At 38.9% G+C, this 21,969-nt stretch overlaps 1 protein-coding gene across 1 annotated transcript in view; it reads right to left on the bottom strand.

Annotated features, from left to right (window-relative positions):
• The window catches only part of LOC130833539 (alpha-2-macroglobulin-like), a 44,746-nt gene that overhangs the window by 6,798 nt on the left and 15,979 nt on the right, over positions 1-21,969 (bottom strand). Inside the window, exons 12-29 of the mRNA XM_057703272.1 lie at positions 21,280-21,507; positions 21,003-21,066; positions 20,056-20,198; positions 18,871-19,020; positions 14,538-14,708; positions 13,978-14,059; positions 10,504-10,621; positions 9,580-9,808; positions 8,505-8,631; positions 8,121-8,242; positions 7,556-7,607; positions 5,460-5,543; positions 4,822-4,998; positions 4,522-4,609; positions 3,507-3,663; positions 3,092-3,166; positions 2,279-2,459; positions 1,257-1,480 (exon numbers count right to left, since the gene is read on the bottom strand). Of these exons, the coding sequence (XP_057559255.1) occupies positions 1,257-1,480; positions 2,279-2,459; positions 3,092-3,166; positions 3,507-3,663; positions 4,522-4,609; positions 4,822-4,998; positions 5,460-5,543; positions 7,556-7,607; positions 8,121-8,242; positions 8,505-8,631; positions 9,580-9,808; positions 10,504-10,621; positions 13,978-14,059; positions 14,538-14,708; positions 18,871-19,020; positions 20,056-20,198; positions 21,003-21,066; positions 21,280-21,507 (2,472 nt within the window). The remainder of the gene's footprint in view (positions 1-1,256; positions 1,481-2,278; positions 2,460-3,091; positions 3,167-3,506; positions 3,664-4,521; positions 4,610-4,821; positions 4,999-5,459; positions 5,544-7,555; positions 7,608-8,120; positions 8,243-8,504; positions 8,632-9,579; positions 9,809-10,503; positions 10,622-13,977; positions 14,060-14,537; positions 14,709-18,870; positions 19,021-20,055; positions 20,199-21,002; positions 21,067-21,279; positions 21,508-21,969) is intronic.

The following is a 21,969-nucleotide window of genomic DNA, read 5'->3' as shown; positions in this document are numbered from 1 at the left end:
TACCCCCCAAAAAATAATAAATAAATAAATGAAGTTAAAAAAAAAAAAAAAGAAAACCCAAAGATCTGTGGCATAATAACTACATATTTGGTCTCCACCCCTGGTTCTTGATACAAGAACTTCTAGGACCCTTCAAGTCTCTGGAGTGATGAGTGTCTTTTTGTATGCTAATGAGGTGACTCTAGGAGGATGGGGGACGGTTGCCAGAGGAACTAGCCATGCGATTAGAGGGTTGGAACTTTCAGGCTCAACCCCCCTCCTACTACCCACCCTCTACCTCTGGGAAGTGGAGAGGGGCTGGGGATTGAGTTTGTCACCAGAGGGTTAATGATTTAATCATTTAATCAGTCATGCCTGTGTAATGGGACCTCCACAAAAACCCTAAACAGAGAGGTTCAGAGAGCTTCCAGATCAGTGAACGCAGGGAGGAGCTGGGAGGGTGGTGTGCCCGGAGAGGGCATGGAAGCTCTGCATCCCTCCCCACAAACCTTGCCCTGGACATCTCCTCCATTTGGCTGTTCCTGGGTTCTGTCCTTTATAATAGACCAGTATTAGTAAGTAAAGTGCTTTCCTGAGTTCTGGGAGCCATTCTAGCAAATTATCAACCTCAAGGAGGGGGTTGTGGGAACCCCTAAATCATAGCTTGTTGGTCAGAAGTACAGGAGGCTGGACTGGCAACTGGCACTGGAAGTGAGGGGCAGTCTTGTGGGACTGAACCTGTGAGGTCTGTGCTAACTCCAGTAGTTACTGTCAGATGTGTTGAGGGTAGAGGAAAACGGTTTTCCCCTTAGGATTATTTGTAAATAAAATTAGGAAAATCTGTCAAGAGAGGAGGGAAAGGTGATGCTAGCCGGTGCAGTGGGGACAGAAAGATGTGGGGGAGCCCCTTTCGCTAGTACATCATATTTTAGGCAATTCACCTTTCTGGTCCAGTTTAAGGGACTGCCTCTAGGATTCTAGACATTCCAGAATTTTTACCATTGTCCATTACTTAAGGTTGTGGTTTCTGAGCAAAAGGTGGTGTGGTACAAAGTGAGGTATAAAGAGAACGCTAGTTCTCTAGCACAGGGATTAGGACAATTTATTTTGGGAAATGTTTTAGACTGTTTTCCTTATTTCCTACAGACTCAAAATAATAACAAATATCCTTTCCCTCACTGCATGTCCACTCCTCCCTTTTCCTTCCTTTTGTTACTACGCTTTGTGTCTTGTTCAAGCCTCCCAGCTGCACCCTAACCTAAAGGGGAACCACAGACCTGGGTGGAGGAGAAGCCCCCCTGGGAGTTCTGCTGCTTTGAGATCCACTTCACAATGTGCGTGGCTTTGTTTAGGTCCTCCAAGGTCAGGGCAGGCTGGGCCGTGAGGTAAGTGAGGAGCACATAGGCTGTCATCTCCACCTCAGCAGAGGGAGCCCGGGGCTCGTAAAAATGCTCCACTGGTGCCTTGGGTTTCTGAGGTCGCTCCCAGTGCACTGCATTGTCTTAAGGATAAGAATAGAGAAAGAATGAAAGCTGCTGTTGTTTAATATATGACAGTATGTTTATATTTAGAAATAAATAAATATAACCAAAGCTAAAGTAAGTTTTTTACTTCAATAATAGTATCCCTAGATTTCTTATTTCTGAGTAAAAATACGAACTTGCTATGGTCTAGTGTGGTCGAGGGAAATATTGAGGGCAGAAGTTTATAAGATATGAACTGAACTACTTTCTCATGTGTTGTTCTGGTAGAGCTGGTGGTGAAAAAAGTCAGACACGATTTCCTCACTAGTTGGTTCCTTCCCTCTAAAATGATTCCCCCCCAAATCTAAAATGATTTGGTCATTGTTTAGGTTTTTTTGAAATGAAATATAAAACCTTCCAACTTATTTCAGAGAGTCATATTAGAAACAGTAGCATGGAAGCTGTTATTATGGGTGCTATTGTCTTTGCTATGATGCTTAGTAGCTTTTACTAACCCTGATACACATTCATGTACCATAAAGAAAAGTATAAATGTCAAGTACCAAGCATATTGTCTTTAAATAAAGGGAGACTGGAACCCCACCCTCACCCCCCAATTCACCCTGTGATGTTACTTTGATCTGTCTTGTTCTCTCTATAACAAAAAATTCCAGGGAAGGTTTGGCATTAATCTCTTAATGAGTTATGCTGCATAAAATGTCAGCATTTGTAGTGGAATAGACCAAAAAAGGAGGTTATTTTCAGGAATTCAATATTCTTCCCCTTTACTATGCAGTGGAAATGGGTGGGAAGAACAGCTTGACATGTGCTCTCACCATCTTTTATTGCTTCCTCATCAAGTGATTTCAGTATCTCTCTCCTTTTGGCTTGGTCCCCGGCCAGGGCAAAAGCATAGGCCAACAGTGCTTTTGTGTAGACATGGCTGCCTTGGGCCTCGGCCTGTGTTCTTTTCCAGGCTGACTCGAGGCAGACCAGGGCCTTGTGGACAACAGGGTGCTGTGAAGGGAGAGCAATAGTTTCCTGATTTATGTGGAAAGGAGTCCTGACACATCCTGGAATAACATCAAGAGAGTAGATACGTGGGACCAGTGGTTTTCAAATTAAAAAAAAGTAGATCAAATGGCTCTATCTATCCATCTCCTGATCACCTTTTTAGAAATCACTTTTTTTTTTTTTTTTTTTTTTTTGGCCACACCGTGCAGCTTGTGGGCTTCTAGTTTCCTGACCAGGAATCAATCAAACCCGGGCCCTGGCAGTGAAAAGCACAGAGTCCTAAACACTGGACCACCAGGGAAGGCCCTCAGTCTTTTTTTTTGGGGGGGGGGGAGTGTAAAAAAACCACAACATAATAGGAATCGCTCTTTAAAAAATTACTTTCTAATTAAAATAAACGGATAAGGGCAGGGCTAGAGGTCATGTATTTTAGGATTAGCTTTGGCACATAGTCCAGGTCTTTACTGAACAAGTGAATCTTTCTTGAATCAATCGGAGTCTCTATCATTTTGGCAGACGCATCAGCATTGCGCAGAAGGAAAGCTGCCACTGGGCTTTGAGAGGAGTATTATTTCAACCACAGGGCGATGGTTTCATGGTGATCTGGGAAGCTGAGGAAGTGATGTGGTACCTACAGTGACAGGGAGAGGAATCTCCAGGAGGGCAATGGTGATATAGGCAGAGAGGGTCACTTCATCGTCCACGCCACCCTGTAAGTACCAGGGAGAGAAAGAGAGATCATTTCCACTTCAGAAAACTTTTTGAAAATGTCTCCCTTCCTCATGGTCAGTCCTTTCTCTTGCATGGTTCCTGGGAAGTTCTCATATACATCTCTCCCCCCCGTACAAAGGGCTATTCTCAACTGAGATTCCATTTCTTTTGTCTCAGTGGTATGTAGGTTTATTCTCCCACCCTAGCCCTCTCCCATATGACCTAATCCTTTCCTTTAGGAATTTCTATGTGTCTTCTTCTTATGTGCCTTCACCCTTGGATAGGTTACCATGGAATAGTGAGATCAGGAGGTTCAGACTAGCTTACAAAAGCAATCACCTTAAGGGCATTGTTGAGCAGTGACCCAGAGCTCCTGAAACAGCCATCACTCTTCTGCTTCTCGGAGAGCCAGGTAAGGGCTTGGGTTATGTGGGCTGCTTCAATGAAGATGAAGGCTTGAGCCTGGGCGAAGGACTTGAGAACAAAGGCTGTGAGCCTGATGGAGGAGGAAGAGTGGGCTGATGAGGCCATTTGTTTTCATGCAGCACCCTCAATGCACAGGCTTCTCGGGGACCCCTCCACACTCGTGAGTCAGTATGAGGGGTTCTGAGTGCTTAGAGCTGGGGAATCTGTCTTTGTTCCTGCAGGACAAAGTGCTTTCAAGTGGTTGTTACTTCCTTGTTCACTTTCTCATTGCTTCAGGGATTCAGGCTTCATCTTCCTTATTCAGGCGGTTGACTTAGACATTTGCGAGTTCATGCTAGGTTTTCTCTCTCTCTCTGATTTTCTGTTGTAGATGAGACAAAGCTTCTCTTCTGCAACCCCTGCTATATGGACTAACCTCTTGGTGAGGTTTGCATCCTCAAAAAATGAAGTACTTTCCCTCTGAACCTTCCTTCCCTCTCCTTCCACCAACTTCCTTTTCATTAATTACTTCTCTTTTCATTAATTGCCTGTGTGTTTTGTCTCAGAAGAACAGTGCTTTTTGATACAGAGTTGTGTGAAGAATGGCAGAAGCTTTTCTAGTCTCAGTTTCTAGCATCTCTGGATACTGGAAAGTAACCTAAGGTGGCCAGATTTTTTTTTTTTTAATTATGATGGTATTAGACATGAGAAAGAATATCCTACGTGTTGAATCAAAAATGCATTTGGGAGTTAAGGTAGATAAACTTTGAGATGACTCTCAACTCTGCCACTTATTATTTGTGCTACCAAGAGACATTTACTTAACAACACTAGGTATAAATTTCTACCTTTATAAAATGAGGTTCATAATATCTAAGTTGTAGAGTTTCCACGAGGAATAAGAGTGAATATGCTTGTACAAAGTCTGTGCTATAGGACTTTTTCTTACCAAGTGTTGCCTTCCTTTGTGCCATGTTGGTCCCCAAAGGCACTATAGGAGCCGTCTCTGTGTTTGTAGTTCAGCTGCCTCTGATAACCTGGAACAGAAGATTTCAGATGGCCCATGAAGTAGCAGTGGCACACCAGAGAGAGAGGATTCCCAAGTGGGCAAGCTCATGCCCCTGACATGCCCTGGCCTGTCAGGCACAAAGGGCCCACCAAGGCACTGCTCTTCATGCCCAGTGGGTGTCACCCTATTTGTGGAGAGAACACCGACAATAATAAAATGGAGTTTCTGTTCTGTACTCACCAGCATTGAGATAGCCAATGGCCTTGGCGTTGACCTCCTGAGTCAGTTGTTGGGTTTCATTCAGATATTTCAGTACATAGATATTAGGAGCAAACAGGACCATGTTCTGTTCTCCACAGCCATAGGGCATCTGGAGGAGGTTTTGTGTGTTTTTTATGGCAGAACCTAGTATGTCACCTGGAAATGAAAGATAAGATGTCAGAACAAGGAATTTTAACCTGAATGGAGGATCAGATATGCTGGAAACCAAGTAGAAACTGAGGAGAAACATAGACATATGAGAAAGAAGTTGAAAAACTGAAGTGCAGTTAAAAGCTATACTTGAGGGACTTCCCTGGTGGTCCAGCGGTAAAGAATCCATCCTGCAATGCAGGGGACGTGGGTTCGATCCCTGGTTAGGGAACTAAGATCCCACATACCGCGGGGCTGCTGAACCCGTGCGCCTCAACTAGAGAGCCTGCGTGCCGCAAACTGCAGAGCCCATGCACCCTGGAGCCTGCGCACTGCAATGAAAATCCTGCGTTCCACAGCTAAGACCTGATGCAGCCAAAATTAAAAAAAAAAATCTATATTTGACAAAAAGTGGGGGGAATGGCAGTGGTTGTTTTTCCAAGTTCTCCAGGGGCTGAGTGACTCACCCAAAACAGAGAAAGAGGCTCTGGCTGATTCTTTCACTACCTTTGGTGGGAGCTTCAGGGACAATTTTTCAGATACTCCAACATCTAGATACACAAACAAATCAGATACAAAGAGGATCATGTATGATGTTTACTTTTTTGAAAAGTTCTAGGGTTTTGGAACTGCATCTTAAACTTGGACTTGTTACTTCCTCAGGAAATGTCCCTGATTTTAATATTCCAAATTTACATTTCCTGGTACTGGGTGGCTTGCCAAGCTTTGTCTTATCCATTTTTATTATCCATCACATTGGACTGCCCAGCAGCTGTCTAAAAGAAGGCTCTGAATTTTCTCTGACAAATGATTATTTACTTCTATTGAAGCCTTCTTAAAATGTTTTATAGCCATATGAAGATAATGCATTGTTTGGCCTCAAGTTTTAGCTAATGTAGAAATACACACCCAACATGTAAGAATAACTAAATGGATAAACTAAATATGGCTCTTTGCTGCTCTAGGGTAATTCTCTCTGTTGCTATGATCTCAGTAGATTTCACGAGCCACTCAGGATATTACTTTCATTGAAGTCCTTGAAATGGGTGTGTGTGGCAGGGGTGGTAGGTAGATTAGTTTGTAATGACGAAGCCTTAGGAAACCAAAATTGACCAGATGGTAAGAATATATCCTTTACTATCCTACTCTGAGGGATTTCGGAGAAATATAAATCTCATTAATCGCCAGTGACTCCCTTCAATACCTTCCATCTTTTACACAAAAACTTTTTATAACTTTCAATAATTGTAGAAACAATTTTCTCAAATTTCTACGTGTAAATATGATGCTGGTTTGTTGTTTGTGGTGAAATCATTTACTTTATCTCACCTCTGCTCTGTAAAGTTTCTTATTATAACAGATTTTAGTTCAATCTAGTTTAATTCTTTTTTTAGAATTAAAAACTTTTAATCAAAATTATTATTTTTTATTATTTTTATTATTTTTACTTTTTTAAAATGGAGTATAGCTGCTTTACAATATTGTGTTAGGTTATGCTGTACAGTAAAGTGAATCGGCTATACGTATACATATATCCACTTTTTTTTGGATTTCCTTCTCATTTAGGTCACCACAGAGCATTGAGTAGAGTTCCCTGTACCACACAGTAGGTTCTCAACAGTTATCTATTTTATATATAGTGTCAATAGTGTATATATGTCAATCCCAAACTCCCAAATCATCCCACCACTCCCACTTTCCACTTTGGTACCCATACGTTTTTTCTCTACGTCTGTGTCTCTATTCATGCTTTGTAAATAAGATCGTCTATACCAATTTTTTCAGATTCCACATATATGCATTAATTTACGATATTTGTTTTTCTCTTTCTGACTTACTTCACTCTGTATGACAGTTTCTAGATGCATCTAGGTCTCTACAAATGACCCAATTTCATTCCTTTTTATGGCGGAGTAATTTTTTTAACAAGTGTCCGTTTACACTTTGTGTTAGTCAGTGTTCTGCACACAGGGAATACGGTCATGAACAAGAGTAGACAAAATCTCTGCCCTTGTTAAGTTCACGGTTATGTGTACAGTGATAAAAGAAAAAGTAATATCACAAAAATTAAAGAAAATACTATGACAACTGTATTTTCATGACTTGATACAGCTTGTGTATGAAATGTCTTTGGCCATAAAAAGCTTCAGTTTTACATAAGATCTAAGATTAAAAATATGTGTTCCTTCACCAAATAGTCTACATATTATTCCTATTGGCTTGGATACATGTGATTCCTCTTCTAAGCTATTTCTGAGGCTCCTTTCTAAGCCCTTGAATGTGCTGGATGATGAGTTCCTGTCCTCTAAAGAGAAGAGCTACAAATGAGGAACAAAGCCATATTAGGTTGAGTCCAATTGTACTATTAATAGCTATGTTAATACAGTTAAGAAACTTGATTCTATGACACTCAGTTTTCTTGTTTATTTCATGGGCATAATGTACTTTGTGTCCTGGCTTTCTCACTGGAATATTACAAAAGTCAAGAGATGATTTATGTGAAAAAAAATTTTGTTTTAACTTAAAATGCTATTTTCTTATTGCTGTTTTGAATGACTCTTACCTGATATGCAATGTAAGGAGTTGAAGGTATATTCCTTCTTGATTCCTTCAGGCTTGGATGGAAAAAAAAGAGATAAGAAGGGATTAAGCATTCAAGTTTAAAAAAAAAATAGTGTGAGTTTTGAGAGGATATCTGTAGCCTCCTTACTTGTGAAGCGATGAACTTGAGTTAGGTAGTTTCTCATTTCCATTACATTAGTAAAGGACTAAAGCATGAGAAATTTGGAGAAGCCCAGGTGATAGAGACATGAATAAAGACAGATAATGAAGAAAAAAAGGAGAAAGAAGTGATGGGAAAAGAGAGGAGAGAGGCAGAATAAGGAAAAGAAACAGGCACAAAATACATTAGCCCAATTTTCAACAAATGTGAAAATAGCCAAGAGGCAAGTGGAAAAACAAAACAAAACACTGACTTTATTTTAATGCATGGATTTGTCATTTGCTGTGAAATATACTGAGTTGATGTATTATTCTTAATAATTTTTTCACCTAAGGATTACAAGCAGCCAATATTGCTACCATTTTCTGGACTCAGTATAGCTATCAAACAAGTCAAGCTTACTCACCTCAACTAAAAGAAGTTTGACAACTGTATCTTTCCTTCCAATTTCAGGAACTGTAGCCACCTCAGTACCACAGAGCTCTGAGGACTGCAGTGTCTCTGCACTCACAGAGAAATTCACATTCCCTGAAACGAAGGGTATATTGAACTGAACAAAGATGTCCCAGGAACTTGGTGCACTTGAAATCCCCAATATCCACAAGGTGTCCCAAGTTGTGAGCAATTCAAAAGCTTGGCCCTAGTTTAAGGAGCTGGCAAGTACAAGGACAGAAACAGCATCCACTGGAGTCTCCTGCTTGTGGGGCCCAAAGAGAAGAACCTAGTTTAGGGAACCTTCATATATTCACTGTCTTTGTGTAGAGGATCCCTTAAGAGAACTTACACTCACCTAGTGATTTGGGAGTAACCAGCCAGGACACAGTTTGCCTCCCATTTGCACAGAGGCAGGAGGAATCTTGGTCTTTCTCCACTGGGACAGCCACGAAGTCAGGAGAGGCTTCCAGCTGCACAGTGACCTGTAGCCCCACATGGGACAAAGCGCCAGCAGAGATATGCATTTAGACGTGTAACAAGTTGACGTATGGGGTAGGCAACTGAAAGAGCCCGGAGTGAATCTGGGTGTTGAAAAGAGACTAAGAGGGGCACTTTTGGAAAGTATGAGGTTGAAAGTGACATAAGCTGAGACTATTTACATATAAAAGTTGTATAAGCTTCATATAGAACACGTATTTGTAAATACGTTTAATATAAATATATATTTATGTTTATTAATTTTTTGGGTACCAGCAATGGAGGAACAGGAAAAGTCAACAATGGCATGTTGTCCTGAGCGAATTTATCTACTGGCTTAGACTCATGGGAATTCTCCCAGCTGACTTTTTAGTGATAGTCCATTTGGAGCTCCTTCCTTCATTTTCTTCCTTCCTTCCTATTTTTTTTTACCCACACACGTATCCATTCATTCAATTAAAAACATTTATGGTAAGCTTTATGCATATAAACACTTCTAGGATATAAGTGACTCCTGTCCTCAAGATGTTTTTGGTTGCAGGACATATAAGATGCCAGAAAGAAGAATTATATTACATATGGTTAAATGCGATGAGTGTTAGAGGAAAGGTACAAAGTAAGAATCATGGGAAATTAGACCATGACTTAGAAAATCCAAATAATGGGATTGAACAGTACTGACGCATGTCATTTTTAGGTGCTCAGCCTAGGTTTTGTAAACTTGAGAAATGAAGGAAGATTGAGATTTGGAGTTTGTAAGCTATAGTTTCACAGCCAGTGTTTTACATATTTTTGGGAAAAAATGCTGCTTACGTCCCTTCTAACTTAGGACCTGATTATTAGTGGCAGAGTAATATATGTAATTGGAGTCAGGGGCTACTTCAGTGATCTGAAAGAGATGTTATGGGCCAAATACAATTTTTAGTTCATGCTTAATTTGGGAAGGTCCTTACCCGAATGCATTTGGGAAGGTAGTTTAACACAGTGGCCTTGAGTGTGAAGGCTTCTCCGCGGATCACAGAGTAGGGTATTGTGACCTCCAAGAAGAAGGGTTGAAAAGCTCGGAGAGAGGCAGTTGGAGAGAGGCCAAGTCCAGTGTCATTGGACAGGCAGAGGGCTCCTGCCTTCCACTCAGTGATGGTATCAGGGACCGTTACTCCTACTTCAGCCACACCTGAGGAGCTGGGGAGGATGGCAATGTGATGAACAAAAAGTAAGCAGTTAAATACAGACATGACTTGTTTTCTCGTGCTTTGCTTTTTTGTGCTTTAAAGATACTGTTGTTGTGGAGGATGGCAATGTGAAGAACAAAAGCAGGCAAGAGAACTGGTTATTTCTAAGCTGGTAACTGATGAGTGGGACCCAATGTCATACTTTTGAGTCCTCTCAAAAGGATTATAGAAATTAGCAGTATAATCAAGACCCAGGATGGAAAAATAAAAGGCATTTCAATGATCCTTTCTCCCAACATGGTCATTTCTCCCACAAAGTCTGCACAGCCATTAGAAATCTGACTATAGACTTGAAATTGTCATTGAGCTTCCCTCTCTAAAATACCATCTGAAACTTTATAAATTATAATTCTAAAAGTCATTTACTCCACATAGGACTGCTTCAGGCTTGCTGTTCTGTACGGTGTCTTTGACTGGTATTGAACATTAGACAACTTGATTATAATTAGTAACCATGTTCATTTTCTAGAAGTGCCAGGAGTTACATATATATCTACAATTGATGAGTTGATATAATGAGACCAGAGTTTTATAAATCAATCTAGTCCTGTCTTGAAATGACAGAAATTAACTAGAAAGATAGTTGGAAATAATGAAGTCATGTTTTCACATCCAAAGCAAATGGTAAAAATGGAAGTTACTCACTTTATTACTACCAAGTCCCAGATCCAGGTTTCAGGGAAATAGTTTCTCACAGTCTCAGCAAACGGCTCTGAGAGGATACTTCCAGTCATCACAGTTCTTTCCATATGAGGATAGGCCACTTTGAATATTACAGTGGAAGAAAAGAATAATGCTGCTTTAAGAAAGGTATTTCCATACAATGTAACATATATGAATAATGTGGCTAAATATCTAATTTTCCTGCTAAAATTAAAACGTTAAGACAATTGCAGTGGAAACCATGTTAAGCCACTCATTTTCTGGATGGGTAGAATTTTTGTCAAGAGTAGAAATGACAAAATCCTGGGGAAAGCATAACCTAGTGTAGGTGGAACTGAAAGGAAAAATGGTGTATATTTTGGGGGTGAGTGTGGTAGGGGAGGGCTTCCAAAAAAAGAAGAGAACTTTCACCTTAGAGGGAAGTAAGAACCATTATACTGCCCTTCAGGCAAGATATTTGTGGCTGTAAGAAGAGTCATTTCAACAACAGATGGCGAAAGCTGAACAATGCCATCATTATTATTAGTAGAGAGATTCTTGCAATGTTTTTCTTTCTATAGATCCATAGAAGAGACCCAATGTTTTGACTTATCTCTTTTTAATTTGTAAAAAAAAGGCAAGAAAGGGAAAAGTACAAACTTCTGAACCAGAAAGGGACTAAAGGGAAAATTCCCTATCAAGTATATTTCTTTGGTGGTGCAAAGGAAAATCAGGACACAAGAATCACAGCATTCGCTTGGAGTTGAACTGGCAGGAAATAAAAATCCTAGAACTAGTAACAGAGGTTCTTTGGTCTGCCTTATCCTAGAATATAAACATATACAGATTCAGAGTTATGGCTTTTAAAAAAAGCATTCCCTTCTTAAATGGATTTATTTTCAGAAATAACTTTCGAAAAACTGATATAATGAGGAGACTCTGCACAGAGGTTGTTTCTCCATCCTTCTCTGATTTGGAAATTTCTGCATTTACACAGTTTCATTTTTCTGGGTTTTTCTCCACAATGGCCACTGATCTCTTAACATGGCCTCTGACTTTCTATTTAACTTTTATTCCTCAGTATTTTCCAGTGTCTCTCTCAGTCCTCCACTTGCTATCTGCAGGTCTGCATGGCCAATTTATCCAACAGGCAGAGTAGGTACAGTCCCTAGGGCTCCTGATACTTTCTGGGATCAGGATGAAAGTGTTTTAATTTCACTTCAAGATGAAAAAAAATGAATACAATTCACCTATTATATTTGTCATTATACCAACATAGTTGTAAAATAATTTTTAATATTTTTTTTAAGTGAAAGTAGGTTCCCCTAAAGGCAAGAATACCTGGGGCCTAGGAAAGTCTTAATGCATCCTGCATGGATGCTGTATTTAGCATATTTATTTTCAATTTCTTCAGCTTCTCCAGACCACCCCTATTAACAGTATATTATAAGCCCTGGTCTATCATTTTATAACGAATTAATCTTCCTCTGTAAAGTGACCATCATCCTTTTTTTCCCTTATTATCTTCCAGAAACAACGTCACTGAGGCTTTCCTGCCCATTCCTGTGACAGTGTCTAGTCTTATGTAAAAGGCATAAAGATTGGCTAACTCCACTGATGATAGCTTCATATGTATTTCTCCCAATGTGATTTTTTTGTTTGTTTTTGGCCGTGCTGTGGCATGTGGGATCTTAGTCCCTCAACCAGGGATGGAACCCGTGCCCCCTGCAGTGGAAGCACAGAGTCCTAACCACTGGACCACCAGGGAACTCCCCCCAATGTGATTTTTTGAGGCTTCTTTCTTCACCAGCTACATGTGACCCATAATATATCCAATTAAAGTTCAGTGCCTTGTTGTCTGTAGAACAACATCAAATGATTTCTATTTATCATTCAAATAGTCAAGTTTTTCATCTTCCCTTCATAAATAGTCTCTTTCTTTTATCTTCCACTATTCACAGACAACAGGTGCTCAATTCTGACACGTTGGCTTTCATGCTGAAGCTATATCTGTATCTTATTATTTCTGTCACTGCTAGCTCAGCTTTTCCTGCCCCTTTGTTGGGTTTGGTACCTACACTATTGCCTTTTTAGTTGATCTTCAAGAGAAAAACTATCTATTCTACACAGTTTCATGTCTGAATGTATAAGTATTTCTCATAAAAGTGTTCAACCTACATTTTTCTAAGAAATTTCACTGGGATTTCAGATTATGTCATATTGCATCATTGTATATACCCAAGAAATTGTTGTAGATCCAGCTCACAGATCACTGTTCCCAATACTCTTTATCTACCCATCACACATGTTTTAGAGCTTCATCCTTCATGTGTATTCATATCTAGATGTTTTTAGCTTTCATTAAGTAGTAATAAATATATAAATCAAACTAATTCTGGTAAACTTGCATATCCTAGAAAATTTCCTGTATTAAATATAGTCTCTTCCAGACTTGGACTCCCATCATTATTTTCTTTTCCTTTATTTTTTATCTGTAAACCTAATTATATATCTGTCCTCGTGATCCAATCATTTGAGAAACACGTTCAAAATCTGTGTCATCTTCTGTTTGAAATGCAGTTTATAAGATTATATTTTGGAAAAAAGAAGTGCTGTTTTGAAAACAGGCTGGCTGTGCTATGAGTTTGTTTGTTAGACTAGCCCTTTAATGTTGCTTAGAGATCAAAGACTATTGGAAATAGTTCTTTAAGTAATCACTATCTTGGGGTTATATTGTAATTACATCATATAATATCTCATATGACTATTTCACATTGTATTATTGTATAAGATAAGAAGGAAATTTGGAAAATATTTATTTCGATTCCCTCATTTTACTAAGAAAATTCAAGCTTGAAAAAGAGAATTGACTTCCCTGATGCCACAGATCAGGATTTTGTCTCTTAATTGGTATCCCCCGCCTTCTCATTTTTTTAAAATTAAAAAAAAATTTTTTTTTACTATGCCTATGAAAATAATCTATTTGAAAGATATTTTGGAGAATGTTGAAAAGAGTGGGTAGAATCAGTGGGGAAAATGTTTGACCATGGATTCTGAAAGTAAACAGCCTGGGAGTAATAATGAAGTTTAAAAAATTTTAGGATGGGATTAGCAAATAGAGTGACTGTACTTAATTTGTAATGTAATTTGACTTAAAAATTATTTCTCTTCCTTTGACACTCTTCCCTTTGCTTGAAAGAGTCTTTTTTTTTTGAAAGAGTCTTTTTTCCTTCTGTTCTCTCTCTCAAACGCTTGCCAAAATTCTCTTCAGTCCATACGACATATCTCCTGTATGAAAAAATGCTGACTCCACAGTTATTCTCTTCTCATGTATACTTTGTCCACCTGCTATAGTAATAATTACATTCTATCTTATTGTCTATTTCCTTTTCTTATTGGGTGGCAATGTAGTGTCCAATGCAATCAAAAGAAGTGGCTCCAGCCTTGGCTGTTGTTTGTTTGTTTGTTTGTTTTTACCTGGATAATGGAACCATATAGGGTCAGGACATAATTTGGGATGTTTGAGCTTCAAGTTGGTGAACACCTTTAAGTCCATGTTCTGGAAAGAAAATAATCACCAAATCAAATACAAATATTTAAAAATCATATAAAAAGCCCACTTTGTATAAAAACCATACTGCCTCATTAATGAAAGATACTATAATTTTACATAACCAAGAAGAGTTGCAAAATACTCAGTGGAGCAGGGGAATAATAAAATTTTCCATCTTTTCAAAGTTCGTTCCTCATATTCTTTGGCATAGCAAAGCTGAGTATTGTAGAGTTAAAGTTGTAAAGCTGCAGAACGTGTTAAAAGGAACACGGGATTCATAATTAGCAGTGTGCCCCTGGCCTTGGCTCTGTTACAACTAGCTATGTTACTTAACCAAGTCCCTTAACCTCTTTTATGTCTCTGTTTCCTCTGGAGAAAAACAATGACCCAGACTGGGTACTTTCTAATATTCTATATTCATATAGTGTTCTATTAGTCCTAAATAATTCACAAGGCAGAATATTAATGGATATATGGGTTTTACCCTCATGAAGGTGTAAACATCTTCTTCTTTGCTGTGTGATACTGAAGAGCCCATGAATTCATCAATAGGGGCATTAAAATTACGTTCAATACAGTGTTTTTGGTCTTCTGCCTGCTGAGTGAGACTCTGCATAATGTCCATGACATTTTTCACAGATAGCAGATTATATACCTATAAAAATGGGGAAAAAAAGGAGAAAAACTCTTTCTTGTTCTTTCCTGGGTGATACCCATTGAAAAGAAAGGAACCAATGTGATCACTACCAATCATTTCTCGAGTGTCCATGAGCTATAAAATAGATTTTGTAGATATTTTCTTTTGAACAGTGTTTTATTCTAAAGCTGTTTACCATATTCAAGAAAAGAATAAAAATATTCCAAGTACCCAAGACTAACAGGAACATTAAGAGAGAGCTCAAAGACAAATTCTAGACCTTATATTTGAGAGAGAGAATATAATTTAATATAAAATATATACTAAATAAAATTTAATATAATATGCTTATGATATAATAACAATCAGTCAATAATAAAACTTTACTATGTGAAAGAATAAAAGTAGTTTTGTAGGTCTTACCCTCAAGGAGCACATCAATTCAGTTGGGTCTGTAATCTAAATAGGCAGAAGCAATCTTACCACTATTAAAAGAGTTTATATCCACCTACTTTTACCTTTACATATAAAAAATGAACTTCCTGTTCTAAATTGTTATATAAATCAACACATACCCATTTAAGACAGAGTAGTGTAATCCAAGACAATACTTGTGGGATGTGAAGTCTATAACTTTTTATCTAACGTTGATCCAAAAGTCTCAGTTTTCCCTTATATGTTCAAATGTGAGATTTTCTTTTTCTCTACCAAATTATTGCTCAGAAAAGAGTCTAACTTTATATTTCGGTGGTCTTGATAAAGCTTTTCATAGTATAGAGCATTCTCTCAAACACTTTATGTCCACTTAAGTTGTTTGAGCTACGGCACTTTAACAGTCTATATTTATGCTCTAGTTTGGCATTCTGCCTCAAGCCACTAGTAGTACCGAGTCACATAGAAACAGGCTATTTGGTGTTCTATTTTTCATTATTCTCTTTTTAAAATTAATTAATTAATTAATTTGTTTATTTATTTTATTGGCTGTGTTGGATCTTCATTGCTGCACACAGGCTTTCTCTAGTTGGGCGAGTGGGGGCTACTCTTCCTTGTGGTGCGCGGGCTTCTCATTGCTGCGGTCTCTCTTGTTGCAGAGCATGGGCTCTAGGCGCGTGGGCTTCAGCAGTTGCAGCACAGGGGCTTAATAGTTGTGGCTCACGGGCTTAGTTGCTCCACGGCATGTGGGATCTTCCTGGGGCAGGGATCGAACCCGTGTCCCCTGCATTGGCAGGCGGATTCTTAACCACTGTGCCACCTAGGAAGCCCAACAAATTTCTCTTTTTGATAGAAAATAGAGATTTACGATTCAAAGTATTTTATTCTTAAGAGGTGTAAGAAATCAGACTAAATTAAAATAAAAATGAAAATCTCAATAAACAAAATATTTGAAATAGTTTACCTCCCATGCCTTTTTTCTCAGAAAGTTACTGAAGAAGAAACTAAGGAACAAGTCATGGAATGCAGGACACAGTGGACCAAACCAGGAGAGCTTTGAGCAACCAGCCTAGAAAACGATCAGTCCAGAAGTGAGCAAGGGGATGGAGTGCTCCAGAGAAAAAAAAGTGGCGGTAACAGAATTGAATTGAACACTGTTTACAGAATCTTTAGAGTTGTAAAGACAGACAGAGAATGGGAGAAAAAAAAAACCCTAAGCAAATAAGAAAATAAGGCAATGATTAAATTCCAGGAAAAATAAAAACAAACAAGAGGTGAAATATAATTATAATACACAATTTGGTTTAGTGATGAACTATGTATGTATATATGTGGGAAGACATTCTGGAACCTTTTTGAAACATTGAAAATGTTGAAGTATGTGGGCCGAGCGATGGGATTCAGAATGTCCTGCTTGAGCAGTGGAGGAGCTGAGGGTGCGGGGCGTGGAGACTAATATCACCCTCTTTGGTCCTGAGGGATGGCTGGTTAGCCAAAGACGGGTAAGATTCCTCAGAGGAGGAACAACCTAAGACAGGCACAGCCGCAGAGGGGCCAACAGGGGTGGTGCATAGAGCCTTCCTTATATCACCGTGTTTGGCCCTGGAGGATGACTGGTTAGCCAGAGACGGGTAAGATTCCTCAAGGGAGGAACAACCTAAGACAGGCACAGTCGCAGAGGGGCCAACACGGGTGGGGCACAGACCCTTAATCCTTTTGAGAGAGGTCTCCTGCCCCCAGGGCTGCTTTGCTCTCCACGCCCAGCTCAAATCAGGACCCAGGAGGCAAACAAAGATCATTGCCCCCAGTCCTGTGAGGCCTTTGATTGTTTATGGGATTAACCTGGGAGTGTTAGACCCTTAGGCTATGCCGAGAACTCAATAAAAGCAACGTGGGATCAATCAGCAAGGCTCTTGATCCTAGAGGTCTTGAGTCCCCCGGTCCCATCTTTCTCTTCAGTCTGTGTCTGTGTCTTCTTCAAGCTTGCGGCACCCGTCACTCACCTCGAGTCGCCGAGTTGATCCCGGCATATATATATAGTCACAATAAAATTAACAAAGGATTTAATCTAAATTATCATGTAACTATATTGGCAAGATGAGGTGAGGAGAAGGAATAAATAATAAGAGAGTTAAAATGCTACATTACTATAGTAGGAATCAATAGAAAATGTTAAAAAAAGATAAAGAATGAATAATGGCTGTATATTTACGAGGAAATATGGAAGTAAATATCAGAAGAAATAAACAAAATAGTCCATAGTATATGCCTTCAAAGAATGGAATGAGGATGAGTGGTGGGGAGATAGAAAACTGTTCCTGTTTTTTAGTTGTAACTCTTCTAACACTTTGCACTTTTAAAGTGAGTGCATCTATTTCTCAGATAAAAATAATTGCTCAAGGGACTTCCCTGGTGGTCCAGTGGTTAAGAATCTGTCTCACAATGCAGGGGACGCTGGTTCCATCTCTGTTCAGGAAACTAAGATCTCACCTGCCACAGGGCAATTAAGCCCACGCACCACAACTAGAGAGAAGCCAGCTCACTGCTCACCAAAACAAAGAGCCCGCGTTCTGCAACTAAGACCCAAAGCAGCCAAAAAATAAATAAATAAATATTAAGAAGGGAAATCCCCTTTAAAAAAATAATTACTCAAGAGATCTTTCATTATAAGAATGTTTTGGGGAAGTGAAAATATAAATGACAAAACTTTAGTAATATGTTTTTCAAAGAATTTGCTACATATGAAACAAATTCTCATTGTTTAAATACTAGTTTAAGTTAAGCACTGGTTTAATTTAAACAATGATAATTTCCTAGCTTTATCCTGGCTAAATAATTCTATAAATAAATAAATTTTAATGAATAAAAAATTAAATAAAATGTGATAAAGTTAAAAATTTATGTACAAGCTCTGTTTTAAATTATGCTGCTGACATAATTCTTAAAATTTTTTCTTTTATTAGAGCTATCACATAACTATTCTTCATAAATGCTTGTCTTAATCCAATATAAAAACCAAATATAAAAACCAAGAGATTTTTACATTTTTGTTTGTTTGGTTGGTTTTGACCAGGCCTCACGGCTTGTGGATCTTAGTTCTTCCACTAGGGATTGAATCCGGGCCAGGGCAGTGAAAGAGCTGAGTCCTGACCACTGGACCACCAGAAAATTCTCCAGATTTTTACATTTTAATTAGCAGAATAAAACTACTGGAGTTAGTTTATTACTTCAGTTGTGCTTTGAGAATTTTGAAAAGAATCTCAGAAGCTCCTTTATTTTTATTTTATTTTTTAATTTCATCTTTTTCCTATTTTAGGAATTCTTGAAATTTGTAAGAATCCGTTTTTATAAAAAGTTTACTTTGGTAGCCAAAGACCAACATTACTCTGATAGGCTCTATGTTGAGTATCTTAAGGGCAAAAATAATTAAAATATACATTTGACTCATGACAAAAATAGCAGTGCTACAATAGATTGTAAGTATATAGACAGACTATCCTTAGATCCAAGCTCTGCAACTTACTGGCTTTTCCTACCTTCTGTTTCATCTTGGATAAATGGCCAAGTTTTACTGAACTATACTTTTAGATCTGAAAATGAAGATATGTCTCAGGGATCCCATGAGCATTGACTAAGGCATCATATGTTAAAAGAACTATGGGAAATGTAAAGTATTTCAAATTATTGTTTCCTTTTCTGAACAAGGGTTTCTCCTTGCTCTGAGTCCGCTGGGGCTGACGGAACTCACCTTGGCTGCGGAGAGCTCGGCCTCCGGTCTCAAGAGCAGCACACCTTGGTCCACGGCGCGGAGGGCGCATAGGGAATGAGGAGAAGCGGTGACTCGCAGGTGGGCGTGGGAGGCCGGGAGACTTTGTGCTGGGTTGAAGTTCAAACTCACCTGTGAGAAAGGAGAAATCAGGTCAGCAAGCTACCTGGTATTATAGTCCCATGGCCCCTCGCATCTTTGGAGTCATGGACATGTTCAATGCACATCACGGTTTTGCTAAATTATGATCGTCGGAGAGTTAGTCCTGAGGCTCTCAGCTTGTCTTTCCCTCACCGAGGTTTATTGAACAGCTAATGTACAGACCAGTTGTATTCTGAAGCAACAAATGAGCGCTTGGATAATATATATTCTTGTTAATTACTTTTTTTTTTTTAAGAACTTTTATTGAGATACAGTTAACAGACAATAAACTGCATATATTTAGAGTGTACAATTTGGTATTTTTTTCTTATTAGTAATGTATATATGGCAATCCCAAGTTAATTACTTACTTTTAAAGACTAATTATATATTTGATGTGTTGCTCAGGTGCAATGTCAGTCATTCTAACCATAATCTAATCTAGTCATCTAATCTAATCTTATCTATCCATCTCTTTACTTATATATGCTTCCCGTTTCATTTCAGGGAGTGAAGTCAATGACTCTGGATTGGGTTGTGTTTTAAGGGCAGCTCAATGTGATTGAAAGTGCGCTGACAGAAGCAGCAGAAAGTAGAATAGTGGTTGCCAGGGTCTGGGAAGAGGGGGAAACAAGAGGTATTAATCAAAGGGTTCAAAGTTTTAGTTATACAAAATGAATAAATCCTAGACATCTGCTGTACAGCATATAGCCTATAGTTAACAAATACTGTATTATATACTTAAAATTTTGCTAAGAGGATAGATCTTATGTTGTGTTCTTATCACACAAAAAGGTAGTAATAAATAAAGAGAACAGGACTTAAAAAAATGTGCACTGAACCAAGAACTGGGACACGTGGATCCTAGTTTTGGTCTTGTTTTTAAATTATTACATGATTTTTCGTTGGGTACTAAGTTATTTTGACCTCGGTTTCTTCATCTGTAAAATAATCTATGTCCGTCCTATCCTCATGTCTTTTTTTTTTCTTTTTCTTTTTTTTAATCTTAGGAAATAAATCACCTACCTTGTTGGGCAGACAGTTTTCAACCTCATATTTTGCAGAATCCCCAACCACTTCCCCATCAGGTAAAATGGCATAGACGAGCAGCCTAGCGACGGGAGCGATGTCTGACTCCACAGGGACTGACAGGGAAAAATGGCCTTTCGCTGGAGCATAGAGAGAATGAGAGGAAACAGTGATGGGCCAGGATACTGACAGGAAAACCCAAATGTCTGGACACATAGGGATTTTAGGAACTGCTTCTTCACATTGAAGACACTCCTACATCTATCCATGATTGATGGCCTGAGTGGTAATGGTTAACATATGAAAGAATAGTGCAGGATATCTTCCACTAAGAATCTTTACTGTTGAAAAGTTTATCCATGTTATTCATCCCTTCCGGTTAATCATACAGTGGTCAAAATTCAAGGTGGGCCTCTAGATCTTATTGGAAAAAGAAACAAATAACATACTTTGCCTTTGTGATGTTAATCCTAGTATTGTTGCATGGATTATTCATTTGAGGTATATGCATATATTATATTTTGTATTTTCGTATAGTCCAGCCCCAGAGGTAGGCATTTAATGGTGTTGGTGATGTTCAGTTTGAGAATTTTCCATCTTTGAGCTGATTTTATAACGTACATTAGGCAGTAGAATCTTTTTTTTTTCCTTAGATATTTATTTATTTATTTGGCCACACAGGGTCTTCTTAGTTGCAGCATGCAGGATCTAGTTCCCTGACCAAGGGAACTCAGGCGCCCTGCATTGGGAGAGCAGGGTTTTAACCACTGGATCACCAGGGAAGTCCCTAGGCAGTAGAATCTTGAGCTATGGCTGCTGAGAATGTTTCATGGTAGTACACAAGAAGCATCATAGCACCCCTATTTTGCTCAGTTGTGAGGGATCCATTGGTTTCTGTGTAGGGAGCATAGTCAGAGATGTATTGGTAAGTTGGGAACACTCACATTGTCCTGGCTCCATGGGGAGAATATGGGTTCCAGTTCGGCTGATGCTTCCTTTGGCCATAATCTTAAAATAAAAAGTATCTTCTCAGTTTAGCACCACACTTATCATGAGGCTTGTCCCCCATTAATACACTCCTCATTGAGATCCAGGTGGTGATATCCAGCCCAGTGGATATCAAGATGTCAAGGGAGGCATGGTTAAGAAATCAAAGGATTTCATAATTTTTAGCTTCATAGATAGTGTCTTTCTATTCCTCAACTCAGAGTCAGTACTCACCAGGTAGTAGAAGATGAGCTCCTTCAGCTCCCCCAAGACCTGTCCATTCAGAATATAATGTGCCTGAATTGTCTGAATTTGCCCGCAGGGCAAGACACCAGCCACAGGCTCCAGGTAGACATAACTCTTACTTAAGGAAAATACATGATTAGCAGTGTGATAGGCTTCTTTATACTCTTTTGCCATGTAATAGTAGCCAAAATAGGGCCTCTGGTCCTTGTGGTAGACCTGGAGAAACAAAAAGAAGTGTGTCATAGACAGCCTGTTGCAAAGAATTTCTTTTCTAAGCCACATAAGTTTACTCTCTCACCTGGTTGAATAGTTAGAAATTTTGTGTTTAATAAATATGGGGAAAATAGCCCCCTATGCTTCATGAAATGAACTGATTGGCAGTATCCCTAATTTTCAGAAGATTTGGGAGGAATAGAGAAAAGTGAAGTGTATCTTTTTGCATGGACAGATCAGAACCAGAGGAAGTAGGAATCTCATTGAGGAAAATAATTGTGATAAACTGATAAGTGGAACTTCATCAAGTAGGTATCTTTATCCAGTTGGTCTTATTAAAGCTGTATGAATAAATGACAGAACCTATGCTTAGGTAAAGTTTACCACCGCTGTGATATTGTGGACTGGTCTTGTGAGGGCTCTGCATGCTCTATATCCTTGAGCCTTGCAGGAGTTGTTTGAGTG

This window comes from Hippopotamus amphibius, chromosome 12 (genome assembly GCF_030028045.1).
Source record: "Hippopotamus amphibius kiboko isolate mHipAmp2 chromosome 12, mHipAmp2.hap2, whole genome shotgun sequence".
In the NCBI taxonomy this organism is placed as follows: domain Eukaryota; kingdom Metazoa; phylum Chordata; class Mammalia; order Artiodactyla; family Hippopotamidae; genus Hippopotamus; species Hippopotamus amphibius.
The sequence above is the reverse complement of the archived record's forward strand: the minus strand, read 5'-3'. Positions and strand labels throughout refer to the sequence as shown.